Raw genomic sequence first — 18,530 nt, 5'->3', positions numbered from 1 at the left:
CCCCTGTCTCCTCTGCTCTCTCCCCTGTCTCCTCTGCTCTCTCCCCTGTCTCCTCTGCTCTCTCCCCTGTCTCTTCTGCTCTCTCCCCTGCCTCCTCTGCTCTCTCCCCTGTCTCTTCTGCTCTCTCCCCTGCCTCCTCTGCTCTCTCCCCTGTCTCCTCTGCTCTCTCCCCTGTCTCCTCTGCTCTCTCCCCTGCCTCCTCTGCTCTCTCCCCTGTCTCCTCTGCTCTCTCCCCTGTCTCCTCTGCTCTGTCCCCTGCCTCCTCTGCTCTGTCCCCTGCCTCCTCTGCTCTGTCCCCTGCCTCCTCTGCTCTGTCCCCTGCCTCCTCTGCTCTGTCCCCTGCCTCCTCTGCTCTGTCCCCTGCCTCCTCTGCTCTCTCCCCTGTCTCCTCTGCTCTCTCCCCTGTCTCCTCTGCTCTCTCCCCTGTCTCCTCTGCTCTCTCCCCTGCCTCCTCTGCTCTCTCCCCTGCCTCCTCTGCTCTCTCCCCTGCCTCCTCTGCTCTCTCCCCTGCCTCCTCTGCTCTCTCCCCTGTCTCTTCTGCTCTCTCCCCTGTCTCCTCTGCTCTCTCCCCTGTCTCCTCTGCTCTCTCCCCTGTCTCCTCTGCTCTCTCCCCTGCCTCCTCTGCTCTCTCCCCTGCCTCCTCTGCTCTCTCCCCTGTCTCCTCTGCTGTCTCCCCTGTCTCCTCTGCTCTCTCCCCTGTCTCTTCTGCTCTCTCCCCTGCCTCCTCTGCTCTCTCCCCTGTCTCCTCTGCTCTCTCCCCTGTCTCTTCTGCTCTCTCCCTGCCTCCTCTGCTCTCTCCCCTGTCTCCTCTGCTCTCTCCCCTGTCTCCTCTGCTCTCTCCCCTGTCTCCTCTGCTCTCTCCCCTGTCTCCTCTGCTCTCTCCCCTGTCTCCTCTGCTCTCTCCCCTGTCTCCTCTGCTCTCTCCCCTGTCTCCTCTGCTCTCTCCCCTGTCTCCTCTGCTCTCTCCCCTGCCTCCTCTGCTCTCTCCCCTGTCTCTTCTGCTCTCTCCCCTGCCTCTTCTGCTCTTTCCCCTGCCTCCTCTGCTCTCTCCTCTGTCTCCTCTGCTCTCTCCCCTGTCTCCTCTGTCTCCTCTGCCCTGTCTCCTCTGTCTCCTCTGCCCTGAGTCGGTGAGGATGTGTGATACAGTACAGACATATGCTCTCACTCTCAGGCATTACTGAACTTCACAGAGCTGAACAGCAGGCTCCTGCCATACCCCTGGAGGTAGTCCTGTAGCAGTCTGCCCAGAGCAAGTTGGTTAAGCAAACATAATAGTAGTTGGTGTGTAGACAGTGCTGTGTGTGTGTGCGTGTGTGTGTGTGTGTGTGTGTGTTTGCCCATAAAATCACCTTCATTACCCTCAATGCCTCATATCTATAACCATTGTTATGCACTAAAACAATGACACGTTCCATTTTGCATAGTCACTAACAATCTGTGTGACTAAGATGTCTAGCCTAAAACCTCATCAGAGATCATGTTTGGACAATCTTTTCCATCTTACTGGAAAGTGAACCCTCCTTCTGGCCAGTGGCCACATTAAAAACCTCATTTTCGTAGGGAGCTTGATGCATAATTACTGCACATGTTGATTACTTGTATTACATTGCAGTGGCATTTCGTATTGTGACAATTGGTCTGCAATGATTTGACAGCTTAGGACAGGGATCCCCCAGCTGTTGTGTAGATAACTGTATTACACTGTGACTGCTTATCGTCTTACCTCCTTGACTTTCTCCCGACGCTGAAGGGTCTGAGGGTCGCTCGGCTTGCCATGTTCGATCCCCAAGGGCGGCTTTAGCAGACATTTTTTAAACTTGTTGTAATCGAAAGATGTATCCGTGTTGGCACCCTGGTTAGAAGACGAGGTCACTTTCTCATCCTTAGAAGCCGACTCCGTTTTAGATCTCGAAAGCGTCATGTCCTCCAACGCTTCCCCGCCAGCGTCTTTCTTATCCGTTTTAGCCTCATTGGTGACAGAGGGCTTGCGGCTCAAGGCTTTGAGTTTCGTGCTTGTCTCCCCTTTGGCCGAGGTGATGCCCCGGAGATGTTCGGGGTCCTTTGCTCCCTTCTTAAGATGCTCCCTTACATCATTCTCAGACCCTACGGTTACCGGTTGGCTCTCCGTCTTTGAGAGAAAAATACGTTTCAAACGGACAGAGTCAGGTAAGAAGAATAAGGCCCCGAAACACAGAGTTACCAAGCCCGAGAGAAAAAGTAGAAAGACGAATTTCTGGGATAGGCGAAGACCCATGCCCGATGCTGACACACCGGGCAACTTTCTGAAAACCATTGAAATGGTTTTTCTTTGTGATTGCCTTGACTTATTCAGCAGTAGGCTATAGGCTACAATGGACGTGCAACACTCCACTCTCACACTCTCTCTGCTGACTACCTTCCCTGTGTGTCTTGTTTCATGTGTAAAAGTTGACGAGGGGGCTGAAAAACACACGCCTGTGACAAACTGATAGCCACAACTCTCCTTATCGTGCAATCGATTGGACCTGCATAGGGTAAAGTTTACCTTTGAAATGGAGCAATCACGTTTGGCAATGAGATCAATAATGTGTGCAGGTATAGGTTATGACAGTCATAGCGTATGAATGTTAAGTTTTCTATTCTTCAGTATCTCACATTCACAAAGAAAAAGACAGGTTTGTAATAAATGCCACTTGTGTTTGCGTAATCCGCACTAAATCTATGGATGTAAAATAACGGAATATGCGGAATCTTCGCTCAAATGACACAAGATGTTTCGTTACTTTACGTAGTCTTAAGATCCTAAAATGCACCCATCACAAAGCTAAAGTAAAGTTGATCTTATCTTCATTATTCCAAGGCGTGCCAATCAATGAAAAATAATTCACCAGATGGTAAAAGCATGCGGAAAGCGTCTTTATCGGCAGGTTCGTTCATAGCGGTCCCCGTTGCAGGTCACAGAATGATGTGTAAAACCGAAGAATCCCAAGCATCTGGTTTTGTTTCCTGTAAGGTAGGCGGATGCTGCTGCTGTATGAAAACGTATATTTATTCATGCCGCCACCGTCCGTTAGAAATCTGCCCGTTCTTCAGTCTCTCATCATCTCTAAATACGCAGCACACAACCCACACAGCGAAGGTAAACGAATACGGTGTCGCGTACACGCACGAATTTGTTTTGGGCTTCCAAAAATCCGTAGAATGGAGACCAAAAGACAACCATCCAAGAGAAATAGCGCAGTTTGCAGTTCAATCCCATCAACACATCGTCTGTGGTTTGTCTTCCCGTGCGCACCCTTGTTGTACAGTGTTCGCCCGCTTGCTCGCCATCAGCGCAGAGGGGGAGAAAGAATACATCAAATATAGGCTAGAGTGAAACGAATACCGTCGCTAAACCGACTGGGTTGGTCGGGCTCTCTGGATGGATACACGGTAAAGGCATACGAACCCACAGTCGAAGGGAGGACCAGCGGCAGGGGGTTTATCGGGCTCTCTGGGCAGTCAATTATGAACCAAAGGGGCTGTGGGTCCTATTGACAAAAATGCAGTATTGGATAATCTAATTTTAGCCTACCGTTTTGGTGGGGCGTATATATCAATAAGATTGTAGATATTAACCTATTTTTTTGCCATTTAGTTGTTTTTTATTTATTTTATTTAGGGACATTATAATCCATGGCGCCGTTCACCACTCCATGCATTAATAACTCAAAGTATGTCAAAATAGTCTTTATGATGAATAGACTGCCAAAATGATGTTTACGTCTATAGACATTATAAGACAACATCTAATATGAAAGGTAATAACATTGACCAGATTCAACATGGGATGTGTAATGAAGAATTGTACGCTTCCGTTTGGAAAGTTTGGAAAGTTCTAGCTCTGCATATAAGAAGAGAGGGGAGGGCAGATGATAAATTGCAGACATGCTGTTGTCCAGAGACAAAATAAGATAAATGGTCCCAATTAACATGGTGGTAGCCATTAACTGAAGAGCTATGCACAGCACTGTCAAACCAACTGGAAGATGGAGAGGGAGTGGTGAGCACCATCAGAGAGTTTACAGGACACCTATAATGCATGGAGAACAAAAATACATATTATAGTCTCTCTCTCTCTCTCTCTCTCTCTGCAGAAACGTGGGTACATCTGCTTAAGTGGCATTGGGCTCAGGATAATGTGTTCAAATGTGTGTTGAGCAGTTGTTTATGTAATTCTCACACTCTATTTGACCCCAGAGTCTGACTGTCAACACATCCCACTGTAGATGTAATTCAATCAGACTAGCTGCTTGTAATTTACAGCGAGGAAAGCAAAAGAGGAGAATGAACTGTTAAATCACCCCATGTATTTCTTTGCAACCTGGTCTCAGAGCATTTCTTATTATTCTGTAGGTAAATCCGAGACACTCCATTTAGTATGATATATTACATTTCGTATGGTATGTTACAAATTACAATTCGTTTGATATGTTACAAATTTCAATTCGTACAATATTTTACAAATTGCAATTCGTACATGTTACGAAGTGGGTTGTGGTACAATATGGTACAACATTTGCTAAGTTACAAATTCCAATTTGTTGTTGCTCATGTTAGCTAGGTGGCTAACGCTAATGATAGCTAGCTCTAAGTGTTAAGGTTAGGAGTTAAGTTAAAGGGTTAAGGTTAGAGTTAGGGGAAGGGTTAGCTAACATGCTAAGTAGTTGCAAAGTAGATTAAAAAAAGTAGTAAGTAGTTGCAAAGTTGCTAATTAACCAAAATGCTAAAGTTGTCTGAGATGAGATTCGAACACACAACCTTTGGGTTGCCAGACGTTCATAAGGTGTCATAACCAGCCATAAATTAACACAATATGTCACAACAGATGTAAATAAAATGGTCATGACAGTGTAATGACCATATTGACAGGTTATGTCAGCTGTTATGACAATATGACATCGTAATTACTGTGTCATAAATTATTATGACACTGGGAGTCAAGTAAAATGTTACCAATCAATGTGTCTCAATGGTACGAGTTGCAGCTGAGTTGGCATGGAGATCTGTAGGTCAGCGACAGACTAGTTTATCATGAGGATAAACGAGATACATAACACACTCCCAGCTCTCTCATTGCAAGCAGATGTATCATTCAGTGTATCCTTGAAAGTACATTTCTTTGTGCTTTGCTTTCTCTCGTCGTTGAAACAGTACAGTTCTGAGTGGATGGGTTCGCTGCGTGGATATCATGTCATACATAGTGAATTTTGGTGATCCACAAAACAGCCTTGACACATGGCAAACAGTGTTATTGGCTGAATAAGGAACACATTGGATCACTAGTGCGTAGAAAATACATACTGGACCTACATTCCTCACTTTAGAGGGGAATCATATTGTCCTTTCTAATCATTACCCACTGGGCACACAATGGTTGAAACAACGTCGTTTCCACGTCTTTTCAATGAAATGACGTTGAGCCAATATGGAATAGACGTTGAATTGACGTCTGTGCCCAGTGGGTAAACAACTATATAAACTTCATCAGGAAAGAAACCTCTTCATGATATAGAAAGAATTGAGTCTTCTGCTTGTTAGCCTTCCCTTTCCTGTTCCTTTACATTTAGATCTATGATTTGGCATGCGGACATCACCGTACAATTGAGGCTTATTTAATGATCCATCAATGCGTCTATCCTCCAGAGTCGGGCCGTTCTTCTGTTTGACTAGAAGACGTACGCCTTGTTCTCATATTCAAACATTCATCATTCCTTTACCAATGATGCAAGGTTTTAGTCATTGTTCAAGCGAGGCACAAATGAAAAAGTCCATCTCGGTGTCGTGTTCGTTCTAATACATCAAACAGTTTTGTTGTGGAGACGTATTGGCCTGTGCCAGTGTTGTCTGGATTAATAATATCACAGTCGCTGCTATTTCTTTTTTTAAGCACCCGGGAAAAATGAACCCTGATACTGGAACTAATGGATATGGAGCACGTCTGATGTTTGCAGCTCAACTACACCAATCAATCCTGTGGGGAGTAAAGAGGCCATTTTGACTTGTTGCACAGGGGACAGACAGATAGAGATAGTGGTGCTGACTGCACGGTCTCGACGTGTGAGAGAAGCCAGCAAGGGCAGCATGTCAGGACAACTATAGAGGGTGAACTAAAGGAGATGTTGTGAGAGAGTCGGAAAGTCCTTAATATCTCCAGCATTGTGCGATTCATAACACGGCTGTGGCTGCGCAGACGTCTAACCGTTATGTGTCCAGATTTTCCAAGGACAGGTCTTAAGTTAGGGGTTTGTAGGCCTACTGTACAGTATATGTTGATAATTCATGGCCATGTGCAAATCCCAACACGCTGATATAAAATGATCTGTTAGTCAGGATTGTCCTAAGTGGACGACGAATAGCAAATAGATGTTAGTCTGCAGGCCTATTCATTCAGGTCACTACACGCTGGACTATTAGTTAACTGAGAAGCTGGGAACTCAGCTGAAGTCCAGTGCATGTTTAGCTTGCTCAAATTCATTTCAAAACATTATTTTGAGGAGAATGGCATACTGTTTTTAGTACCTAAACAACCATTAGTCAGCCATACATTACAGCGGGTATATGGACCATGGAAATGAAAAATGCCCAAATGCAATTGCAAGCCACTAATGCTATTGCCAACAGACCATTAAGCAAATGGAATGACCCTTATTACTTCTTAACTGCAGTGGTTATATATCCTTATGTGCTAGCCAGTCAGTTCTCAATCAAACAAACCAGTGGAATACAATGGAATATCATTTTAAAAAGGTCTGCTCTGTGATACTAGGATAGGGCACAGCACCATCTTCTGGCTGCTCTTGCCTATGTCTTTTGGAAATGTGGTCTCTTGCTGCCATGGCATTGAGCCTGCCTGGATGAATGCCCTCTCATTGGACATCACTTTGTTGGCCTGGCTTCCTCTAGACTCACTGACCTTGCAACCTCACTGCACATCAATGTGTATTATTCGGAGAATGTGCTTGCTCTGCCCCTGACTGACCTACAAAAAGTTTATTTGTTTTTATATCCAAAAGTACAATAAAACTTAACTGGTTCCAAAGTAGCACCCAGAGGGGTATTCCAGGAATGACAAATAAAACCCTCTAAATTATTTTTACTCCATCCCTTCGGCTATGTTTGGAAATGATGGGAAATAAAAATGACTTCAACAGCCTATGGTATTATTCCACATGGAGGACACCTACTCCCAACATTAAAAGGTGATCAAGAGGAAATAAACACAAGTATTCATGCAAATAGTGCACATTTATCTTGTCCCACTATATTAGAGAGCATTGTGGGTCCTCACGGCAAGCCGTTTGACAAGCAAATGAGTCATGGCGATTTAACTGCTGCATTATGAATAAACAGATTGATGGAGCCTAAATGTGTCGCTGCTTTCAGTCTAGGCCCATTTTTACATTTACATTTTAGTCATTTAGCAGACGCTCTTACCCAGAGCAACTTACAGTAGTGAATGCATACATTTCATACATTTTTTTCTCCGTACTGGTCCCCCGTGGGAATTGAAGCCACAACCCTGGCGTTGCAAACACCATGCTCTACCAACTGAGCCACACGGGACCGTGTGCATATTTGGGTCATTCCACGAAATGAGTGCCTTTTGCGTCCCTTTGATATGTTAAGTAGAAATGATGTACCAATATTTAAATTGGTCTATATGTGGTCTATATGTTTAAAATAGACCATAAGGATAATTCAATACATCTGATTTTCAATATGAATAAAGACTTGCTAAAAGTAAAAAGAATGTCCCTCCATCACCCTCTGTGAATTCTAGGAACATTTATCCCCAAAATGTCTCCAAGTTTTCACCATAATTGTAAAGCCCTGGTTATTTCGTTGCTTTCACAAAGTCATTTCTGGAGATTATTATTCCTATGTGATTAGCGATTCATTTATGTCTGTCCCTCATTTTAAAGTGAACCCTGTTATGTGAACTGAACTCCCGTTTTAATATTGTGAAACGATTCCTTTTAAAATCTATATATTTTTAAATAAACATTGAACATCTAATAGTCAGATCATAGTGTAAAAGCAGGTGAGCTGGTTCTATTCTTTTTGGCTATTTTCTGGCGGGAAACTGAGCGGGACGAGCATAACACGTCAACCCTGTCACCCATAGATAGACATGCAAGAAATGTTTTAACAATTTAAACTTTTTGGCTTGCATTCAATCGCCCCTCCCTGTTGCACACAACACATCAAATCAAATCAAATTTTATTTGTCACATGCGCAGAATACAACAGATGTAAACCTTACCGTCAAATGCTTACTTACAAGCCCTTAATTCTATTTCTTGAACTGCATTGTTGGTTAAGAAAATATTTACTAAATAAATTAAAGTAAAACATTTTATAAAAAGGCCAAAAAGATCATCAAGGACAACAACCACCCGAGCCACTGCTTGTTCTCCCCGCTATCATCCAGAAGGCGAGGTTAGTACAAGTGCATCAAAGCTGGGACCGAGACTGAAAAACAGCTTCTATCTCAAGGCCATCAGAGTGTTAAATAGCCATTACTAGCACATTAGAGGCTGCTGCCCTATATACATAGACTTGAAATGACTGGCCACTTTAATAATGGAACCCTAGTCACATTAATGTTTACATATTTTGCATTACTCATCTCATATGTATATACTGTATTCTATTCTATTGTATCTTAGTCTATGCTGCCCTGACATTGCTCGTCCAAATATTTATATATTCTTAATTCCATTCCTTTACTTAGATGTGTGGGTATTGTGTGTATTGTTGTGAAATTGTTAGGTATTACTTGTTAGATATTACTGCAGTTGGAGCTAGAAACTCAAGCATTTTGCAATACCCGCAATAACATCTTCTAAATATGTGTATGTGACCAATAAGATTTGATTTTGATTCCCTCTGTCATAAGGGAATTTTGGGCTGATTTAAGACGGAATCGCCAACCCTGTTATTTTATTCAGCACTTTCTATAGTCCTTTTTTATTTAACCTCTTGAGATGGGAAAAAAAACATTTTATGAAGTTGAACATGAGCTCTTTATCACAGAATGTTAAATGTGAATTAAAATTGTTTTTATTTTTGCTTCTTCGAGTTACACTTCTCAAAAAAGCACAGAATCGGTGAAATGACCCATTTCACACTCCAAATGTGAATTGGCTGTGCTATGCCAGGATGCCAGTTAAATTTTGGCAGGGCAGCCAACACAATCTGGGTTTAATTCTGAGTGTCAAAAACAAATATAGGGCACATCAAATTAGTCAAGCATCCACAGTTTGTTCCAAAAGTAGGAACTTTATTGAACTTTTCAAATGTTTCCAAAACTCGAAAGTTCACAAAAGTCACTATGAGTGACTGGCTATCACATCATATTCACCCCTCTCTTTTTTTTTACCGCTCCCTCTACACTCTCAAATATGCAGGGTTAAAAACAACAGAACTTGGGTTATAGCCACAATCTCTATTGTGAAATTCCATAAGAAATACACTCATTGACATTGCATCCCAGAAACACAATCCTGTTACAAATGTATTGTCCCTCCTTAGTGAAGCAAGTGCAGGCAGCGCCATAGGGTTGAACTTTCTCCATCATGATAGGTAGGCCCAGATAGTTCCTCTCCGCATGTTGTGCTGCCGTCTGTCCTGAGCTGTGTAGCGGCAGGCCCGTCTGTGTGGCCGTCGTGTCTGGTTGATAGGCTGAAGTGGACCAACAGCCAGTTATTAATGGCTGCCCCTTATTTTAATCTGCTCCAGGGGTAGTGGTTTATATTCTAGGGGCTCGTTGTATTTCCTGCTGGCCAATATTCTGCTCTTTTAACCCTTTACAGAGGAGTGGCTTGTTGTGACCCAGGGGTCAGTGTGTCGATGTTATAGTTGCTGTATTTGACGCTTCAGGAAGAGTTATCTTCAGCTAGTTTGATGTGGAGTAGCTAATGTCTCTCAGAGCCTTTCAGAGGATCCGACGGTAGCGAGGTCTCATTAACGGAAGGAAAACAAAATGTCTGGAATGATTTTCTTTGCTCATCGTGTAGTGTTTGGTAAGATCAAAAGGAAAGGTGTTGTATATTTCCCTGGAGAGTTCAAAAGACTCCTATGTTGCTATAACTTGTAAATAGTCACTAAAATGCTCAATGTCAATTGTTGTTTGTTTTTCATCCTGGCAAGTTGTCGTGCCTTGGTCCTCGAGAGCCAGATTAGCAGCTTTGACTTCTGACTTCGGGGGATGGAATTTCCAAGTTGCATCATGATCGATCCCTGATTTGTTTTAACCACTGGTAATTACTATATTGACCAATTTTTTACCCACGAACAGCCAATTAGATACAAAGAACATCCAATGACATCATGTTTATTTAATCTTATTTACCCCATCCTGTTTATTTAGATTTTATTTACCTCATCCTGTTTATTTAGATTTTATTTACCCCATGCTGTTTTAGATTTTATTTACCCCATGCTGTTTTAGATTTTATTTACCCCATGCTGTTTTAGATTTTATTTACCCCATGCTGTTTATTTAGATTTTATTTACCCCATGCTGTTTTAGATTTTATTTACCCCATGCTGTTTTAGATTTTATTTACCCCATGCTGTTTATTTAGATTTTATTTACCCCATGCTGTTTATTTAGATTTTATTTACCCCATGCTGTTTTAGATTTTATTTACCCCATGCTGTTTATTTAGATTTTATTTACCCCATGCTGTTTTAGATTTTATTTACCCCATCCTGTTTATTTAGATTTTATTTACCCCATCCTGTTTATTTAGATTTTATTTACCCCATGCTGTTTATTTAGATTTTATTTACCCCATCCTGTTTATTTAGATTTTATTTACCCCATGCTGTTTATTTAGATTTTATTTACCCCATGCTGTTTATTTAGATTTTATTTACCCCATCCTGTTTCTTTAGATTTTATTTACCCCAGTGAGCATCCCCCTCATCTATTTCCATCCAAAGGTTGCCTCGGGGGTGGCGTGCTGGGGCTGTTGTGGTTGCCCTCGACTGGTGCCGTCTGTCTTCTGTGCGTTGGTGATGATTGAAGGGGTGTTAATCCTGTGATCCTTGAACTCTCAAGGTTTCTAATGATCATCACTAACTTCTTAAGAACCAGAAGTGGTAAAGCATGTGTCTGTTGCCCCCTCTCTTTGTCATGGTCCTTCGAGACGGATATGAAAAACTACCCCAGGACAACGACCGACTGACATGAGTCTCAGTCCATTTTCCCATTAGCAGATTATCCAGCTCTTCTTTTTCAATGGAATCCATTTTTCTATTTCAATTAAGAACGTTGAGTTTTCCAAAGGGATGGGTGAACCTTCTGGAAAGAAATCTATTTAGCAGGGGCAGTTGGAGGATTCTGAATCCCATTGTTTAGATGTGTGGCTTATGAGTGACAATTGCATACTTGTAAATGTAATCCACAGCAAATCAATAATCCATCATTGACATTGGTGTCTACCCCAGTCCAATTGAATTAGGGTCATTGTTGGAACCAGAGGGGTATTAAAGCAGGATCAGTTAGTTAGTCAGCTAACATTGATAAACAACCAGGAATAACAGTTCATTTTCTGGTTAATTTAAAAAGCTTAACATAGATATTTGTTTTTGGTTGATGAATAAATTAGACCATACATTTACATTTTAGTCATTTAGCAGACGCTCTTATCCAGAGCGACCCATTTCAAGCTTATGATTCTGAAAACAAAAAAGTTATTATTTCAGAATATTCAGGCAAATTAGATGGCTAACTGCTTTGTTGCAGGGAGTCAGTTTAGTGCCCTGTTCCTTTGCTTCTGGTCTTCATTTCGGATGCACAACTGACCAAGGCAATTATTTTGGCTGAGTGATGGTTATCGACCAGGGGCTAACAGCCCCCCACAGGTTTCTCTCAGCCTTCTCTAATGTTTAGTCCTCATGCATTGGAATAAGATAACTGAGGAAATAATCCTCTCATAGTGGAGAAGAGGCATTTTCCACACACACACCTTTAGTAGACCTCTAGAGGCTGTTTGGTTTGCTCAATTCAATTCCAAAACACTCTTGATAGGAACATTCAAGCAATGGCTTTTTAATAGCTAAAACAACAATTAGCCATACTTTACAGCAGGTATGTGGACCATAGAAATTTGAATAAAATGCAATAAACAGACCATTACCCCGATGGAATTTGAACACTGTAAACCTTATTCCCTATCAACTGCAGTGATTAAATGTCCGTGTTTGCTAGGTAGTTATAAAATATCAATGGGATACAATCTAAAATGGTAAACACCTGCTCTGTGATACTAGGATAGGGCTCACCCATCAGCAAAACCCAAGTCCATTTTTGGTTGCACAGCACCATCTTCTGGCTGTTCCTGCCTATGTCTCTCAGGCTGGACAGAAACCCTGCCTTTAAAACTAATTTTCCCTGGCTCTTCTTCTGAATGTAAAAATAATCAAATTTATGACAAACAGTCAAATGTATTATTCCACCTACTCCAACATTAAAATGTGATCAAGAAAAAATAAACCGGGTGTATTCATGGTAATAGAGCACATTTGTCTTGTCCCACCATATTCGGGAGAGCATTGTGGGTCCTCACGCAAGCCGTTTGGCAAGCAAGAGAGTCACACGAATTGAACTGCAGTATAATCAGTGAACAGGACCAAATAGACAGGATAAATCGACAGAGTCAAATGTGTTGCTAGTATTGCATATTTAGCCGTCTCGATGACTGCGAATTCGCTGCAACGCCAGAGAATGTAGGCTAATTTAAATCTTGTCAGGGCAGCCAATTCATTCTAGGAGGGTCAAAAACAAAACAGAGCACATCAAATTAGAGTAGGCCAAGCATCCACAGTGCTGTATTGTGTTCCAAAAGTAAGAAATTATTCACAAAATTGTCAAAACCCAAGAGAGAAAATGCATCAAAGTGCAATGTTTACTTTGTCTAAAGTTATTGTACAGGTTTGCTGTAATATGATGGTACAACACTCCACCTTCTGCAAAGATTAATTATGACATGTTAATAATGTACTGAGAAAGTATACAAAAAGTGAAGTGGGAAGAAAAAGTATGTGAACCCTTTGGAATTACCTGGATCTCTGCATAAATTGGTCAAAATGTAATCTGATCTGCCTTATAAAAAAAAACATCACAAAATTTGAGTTTGCAATTCACAAGAAGCATTGCCTAATGTGAACCATGCCTCAAACAAAAGAGATCTCAGAAGACCTAAGATTAAGAATTGTTGACTTCCATAAAGCTGGAAAGGGTTACAAAAGTATCTCTAAAAGCCTTGATGTTCATCAGTCCATGGTAAGACAAATTGTCTATAAATGGAGAAAGTTCAGCACTGTTGCTACTCTCCCTAGGAGTGGCAGTCCTGCAAAGATGACTGCAAGAGCACAGTGCAGAATGATCAATGAGGTTAAGAAGAATCCTAGCGTGTCAGCTAAAGACTCACAGAAATCTCTGGAACATGCTAACATCTCTGTTGGCTAGTCTACAATATGTAAAACACTAAACAAGAATGATGTTCATGGGAGGACACCACGGAAGAAGGCACTGCTGTCCAAAAAAAAACATTGCTGCATGTCTGAAGTTCACAAGAGCACCTGGATGTTCCACAGAGCTACTAGCAAAATATTCTGTGGACAGATGATACTACAGTTGAGTTGTTTGGAAGGAACACACAACACTATGTGTGGAGAAAAAAAGGCACAGCACACCAACATCAAAACTTTATCCCAAGTGTAAAGTATGGTGGAGGGAGCATCATGGTTTGGGGCTGCTTTGCTGCCTCAAGGCCTGGACAGCTTGCTATCGTCGACAGAAAAATTAATTCCAAAGTTTATCAAGACATTTTGCAGGAGAATGTTAGGCTGTCCGCCAATTGAAGCTCAACAGAAGTTGACACCTACTCAACACACCTACTCATTCAGGGGTTTTTATTTTTGCTACTTTCTACATAGTAGAATAATAGTGAAGACATCAAAACTATGAAATAACACACATGGAATCATGTAGTAACCAAAAAAGAGATTCTTCAAAGTAGCCACCCTTTGCCTTGATGACAGCTTTGCACACGCTTGGCATTCTCTCAATGAGCTCACCTGGAATGCTTTTCCAATAGTCTTGACAGAATTCCCACATATGCTGAGCACTTGTTGCCTGCTTTTCCTTCACTCTGCGGTCCAACTCATCCCAAACCATCTCAATTTGGTTGGGTGATTGTGGTGGCCAGGTCATCTGATGCAGCACTCCATCACTCTCCTTGGACAAATAGCCCTTACAACACTCCTCCAGGCTGTGTCTTATTGTCCTGTCGAAAAACTAATGATAGTGGGACTAAGTGCAAACCAGATGGGATAGCGTATCGCTGCAGAATGCTGAGGTAGCCATGCTGGTTAAGTGTGCCTTGAATTCTAAATAAATCAGTGTCACCATCACACCTCCTCCTCCATGCTTCACAGTGGGAACCACATAAAGAGATCATCCGTTCACCTACTCTGCGTCTCACAAAGACACAGTGGTTGGAACCAAAAATCTAAAATACTCATCAGACCAAATTACAGACTTCCTCCGGTCTAATGTCCATTCCTTGTGTTTCTTGGCCCAAGCAAGTCTCTTCTTCTTATGGGTGTCCTTTAGTAGTGGTTTCCTTGCAGCAATTCAACCATGAAGGCCTGATTCACAAAGTCTCCTCTGAACAGTTCATATTGAGTTGTATCTGTTACTCTGTGAAGTGCAATCTAAGGTGCAGTTAATTGCCGATTTCTGAGGCTGGTAACTAATGAACTGCAGCAGAGGTAACTCTGGGTCTTCCTTTCCTGTTGTGGTCCTCACGAGAGCCAGTTTCATCATAGCTCTTGATGGTTTTGTGACTGCACTTGAAGAAACTTTTTGGAATGACTGACCTTCATGTCTTAAAGTTATGATGGACTGTCGTTTCTCTTTGCTTATTCGAGCTGCTCATGCAATAATATGGACTTGGTCTTTTACCAAATAGGGCTATATTCTGTATACCACGCCTACCTTGTCACAACACAACTGATTGGCTCAAATGCATTAAGAAGGAAATAAATTCCACAAATTAACTTTCAGGTAGTCACCAGAAATGCATTTCAAGTGACTACCTCATGAAGCTGGTTGAGAGAATGCCAAGTGTGTGCAAAGCTGTCATCAAGGCAAAGGGTGGCAACTTTGAAGAATCTCAAATGTATTTAGATTTTTTTAACACTTTTCTGGTTACTACATGATTCCATGTGTTATTTCATAGTTTTGATGTCGTCACCATTATTCTACAAATGTAGAAAATAGTCAAAATAAAGAAAAAACATTGAATGAGTAGGTGTGTCCAAACTTTTGACTGGTACTGTAGTTGTAGCGTACGTTGGCCGGGATTCAATACAAGGCGCGTCATGGCGCTGCGCACTACAACAACTTTAGTCCGCAATTTACTCTTGAGAGGAAATGGGCAGCATTTACCATAAAATGTGATCTCCGCAAATGTTATGGAAATGACTTTAAAAAGTAATTGTTGGCTGTATATTGCTGCACGCTATAACACCTCTTTCATTGAAGCCCAGCCTTTTTCTTTATAGCTGTCCTTTGAAGCAAATTAGGCCTACTTTTACTGGAGAATCAGTAGAAATTGTATTGCAGAAAGAAACATTGTATCAGAGAAACATTTATTTTGATAAATTACAACTTTAATTTGGTATATTGTTTCATTTCAACATTACTGCATTAGTTTGTTTTCGTAATACAAGGTTTGGAATGCTTAAGCTAGGCTAACCAACAATACAGTGCACAGTTGTCACTAGTGTCATTTTTCATACAGTTTGATGTTTTACAGTAACATTATATATTTATATAACATAGACTTATATATTTGAATTCACTTGTATAGAAAATAAAATATTTTGTATTATTGCGAAGTACACATTGCAAATCACTGGAGATCAATTAGCCGACATTAAAACAGAAAAAAGAGAAGTAAAAAAAAAAAAAAAAAAAAAAACGAGTGGCTGGTGGGCAATACAATCGCCATGCTGTGGACGCAGCTGTAGTAGAGCAAGGGAATTCATGAAGAAAAGCATTCAACCTAGTCTGATTTAAGTCAAAGTTAGACTGCATCCCTGCTTCTCTGTCTTGCATGTGGCATAGACAGATCCAAATTTGCACCTGACCTTACCGTAAACTATTATACCACACATACATCTCCCGTGTTACACTAGCCATGCAAAGCCTGTGTGACCAAAATACCCGTACTTACTGCTCTTGCTTTAGCGTGAGTGTTTTGAGTTAAAGGTATCGGTTAAAGTGCTTTTATCAATATGGTGTGGCAAATTGCTACAGACTCAGAGGTAAGGAAAGGAAGTCTACATACATTGTTCATCGCTTCTAAATATACCAGGCCGCAGTATGTTTAATGAAGATGTTATATCCACACTTCAGTTCACTTCAGGAGTGAGATCACTCTGCTAAGTTTTTTTTTTAGACAATCAAATCCCTTTGGACATATGCAAATGATGACTGTGGAATAATTATTCCAAGTCCAACCACCTGTCGATTCTCAGCAGGAGAAAAGAAAACAAGAAAGCTCTTTTACAGTACAGCCCGTAACGGGGGTCAGGCCATAATAAACATGACCTTCTGACAGATTGTCAACCATCATAGTCCTATCGAGGTTGCCGTTATACCCATGATCTACTGCTCCAACCCATCAATGAAAGGAGAACAATCATTTTGTAACGACACTAGTTTGGATGAAAGAAGCTTTTGGTCTCTAATGTCAGTATGGTTCAGTTCCAGTAAGGTAGCCAACCAACCATAAGATGGAATGACTTTAAAAAGCACATAGACCCATGTCAAGCACATGAAGCAATATAAAGCACATGGAGCCAATGTAAAAAGTGTATGAAACCAAATAAAGCATGTGAACCGAATATAAAGTACTAGAAGCAATATAAAGCAAATGAACCCAAATGAAGCACATTAACACATCGTAGAACACATGAAGAAATACAAAGCAAAGGAACCCGAATTAAGCATGTGATCCGAATGGAAAAATCACATGTAGCAGCAATTATACAAATGCAAATAAACACATGTAAAGCACGCATAACGCAGACAGAACCACAAGCATGGCCAAACTTAGTCCTGGGTAACAAATACCCTCCTCCTTGCGATTCCATGAACCCACTTCCAAACGAGGCTAGAGAATTTATACAGACATAGCTTCAACAATCCATTAAATGTGAAAAATTATTCAGCATGGAGCTGAGAAAGGAAACAGAAATTCATTTGCATTTGAACAATTAAGGAAATTAGTGAAGCAAGATATTGAAGCCACTTATAAATGTTCACCTTCCTTCCCTACAGGAAATACTGAACAAAGGCTGCTGCAACGTGACAGACATAGCATTGTCATACACCAATTAATATTAAAGTCCCTAGACAGGTTGTATGGCTTGAGATTTAGTTGTCTGCAAGGAACGAAAACACAACTATGCCGAGAGTGTTACAAACACACTGCATGATTTTCAGACACCAACCAGGGCTTGCTTCGATACAAAAACTATTTGGATGGAAAAATCTGTGTTTAAACCATTGGTGCACAATATGGTTGGTGAGAAACACCCTGAATTAGATGTTAAGGTAGCCTACATGTACCGGGCAACTACACTGAACAAAAATATAAACGCAACATGTAAAGTGTTGGTCCAATGTCTAATGAGCTGAAATAAAAGATCCCAGAAATGTTATATACGCACAAAAATGTTATTTCGCCAAAGATTTTGTGCACAAATTAGTTTACATCCATGTTAGTGAGCACTTCTCCTTTGCCAAGATAATCCATCCACCTGACAGGTGTGGCATATCAAGAAGGTGATTAAACAGCATGATCATTACACAAGTGCACCTTGTGCTGGGGACAATAAAAGGCCACTCTAAAATGTGCAGTTTTGTCACACAACACAATGCCACAGATGTCTCAAGTTGAGGGAGTGTGCAATTGTCACGCTGACTGCAGGAATGTCCACCAGAGCTTTTTCCAGTGAATTGAATGTTCATTTCTCTACCATAACCCACCTCCAATGTCGTTTTAGAGAATTTGTCAGTACGTCCAACCAGCCTCACAACCACACATCATATGTAGGGTGTTGTATGGGCGAGTGGTTAGCTGACATCAATGTTGTGAACAGTGTCCCATGGTGTTGGTAGGGTTATGATATGGGAAGAAATAAGCTACGGAGTACAAACACAATTGCATTTTATCAATGGCAATTTGAATGCTCAAAAATACGGTGACAAATTCCTGAGGCCCATCGTGAGGACCATTTTCTTTTTGTTATTTGTGACCAACAGATGCATATCTGTATTCCCAGTCATTTGAAATCCATAGATTAGGGCCTAATGAATTGATTTCAATTGACTGATTTCCTCATGTGAACTGTAACTCTGTAAAATCTTTGAAATTGTTGCATGTTGCATTGATATTTTTGTTCAGTATAAATTTAAAGAT

The 18,530-nt window shown here is 41.3% G+C and overlaps 1 protein-coding gene across 2 annotated transcripts in view; it reads right to left on the bottom strand.

Annotated features, from left to right (window-relative positions):
• LOC115177123 (mannosyl-oligosaccharide 1,2-alpha-mannosidase IA) overlaps positions 1-3,412 on the bottom strand; it is a 226,980-nt gene extending 223,568 nt beyond the window's left edge. The window contains exon 1 of one of the 2 annotated variants that reach the window (XM_029737661.1): positions 1,724-3,412. In XM_029737661.1, the coding sequence (XP_029593521.1) occupies positions 1,724-2,293 (570 nt within the window). In that variant the 5' untranslated portion in view covers positions 2,294-3,412. The remainder of the gene's footprint in view (positions 1-1,723) is intronic. The other variant, XM_029737662.1, reaches the window with a different exon arrangement.
• Positions 3,413-18,530: the final 15,118 nt, after the last annotated feature.

Source organism: Salmo trutta, chromosome 37, assembly GCF_901001165.1.
Source record: "Salmo trutta chromosome 37, fSalTru1.1, whole genome shotgun sequence".
NCBI classification, from domain to species: Eukaryota; Metazoa; Chordata; class Actinopteri; order Salmoniformes; family Salmonidae; genus Salmo; species Salmo trutta.
The sequence above is the reverse complement of the archived record's forward strand: the minus strand, read 5'-3'. Positions and strand labels throughout refer to the sequence as shown.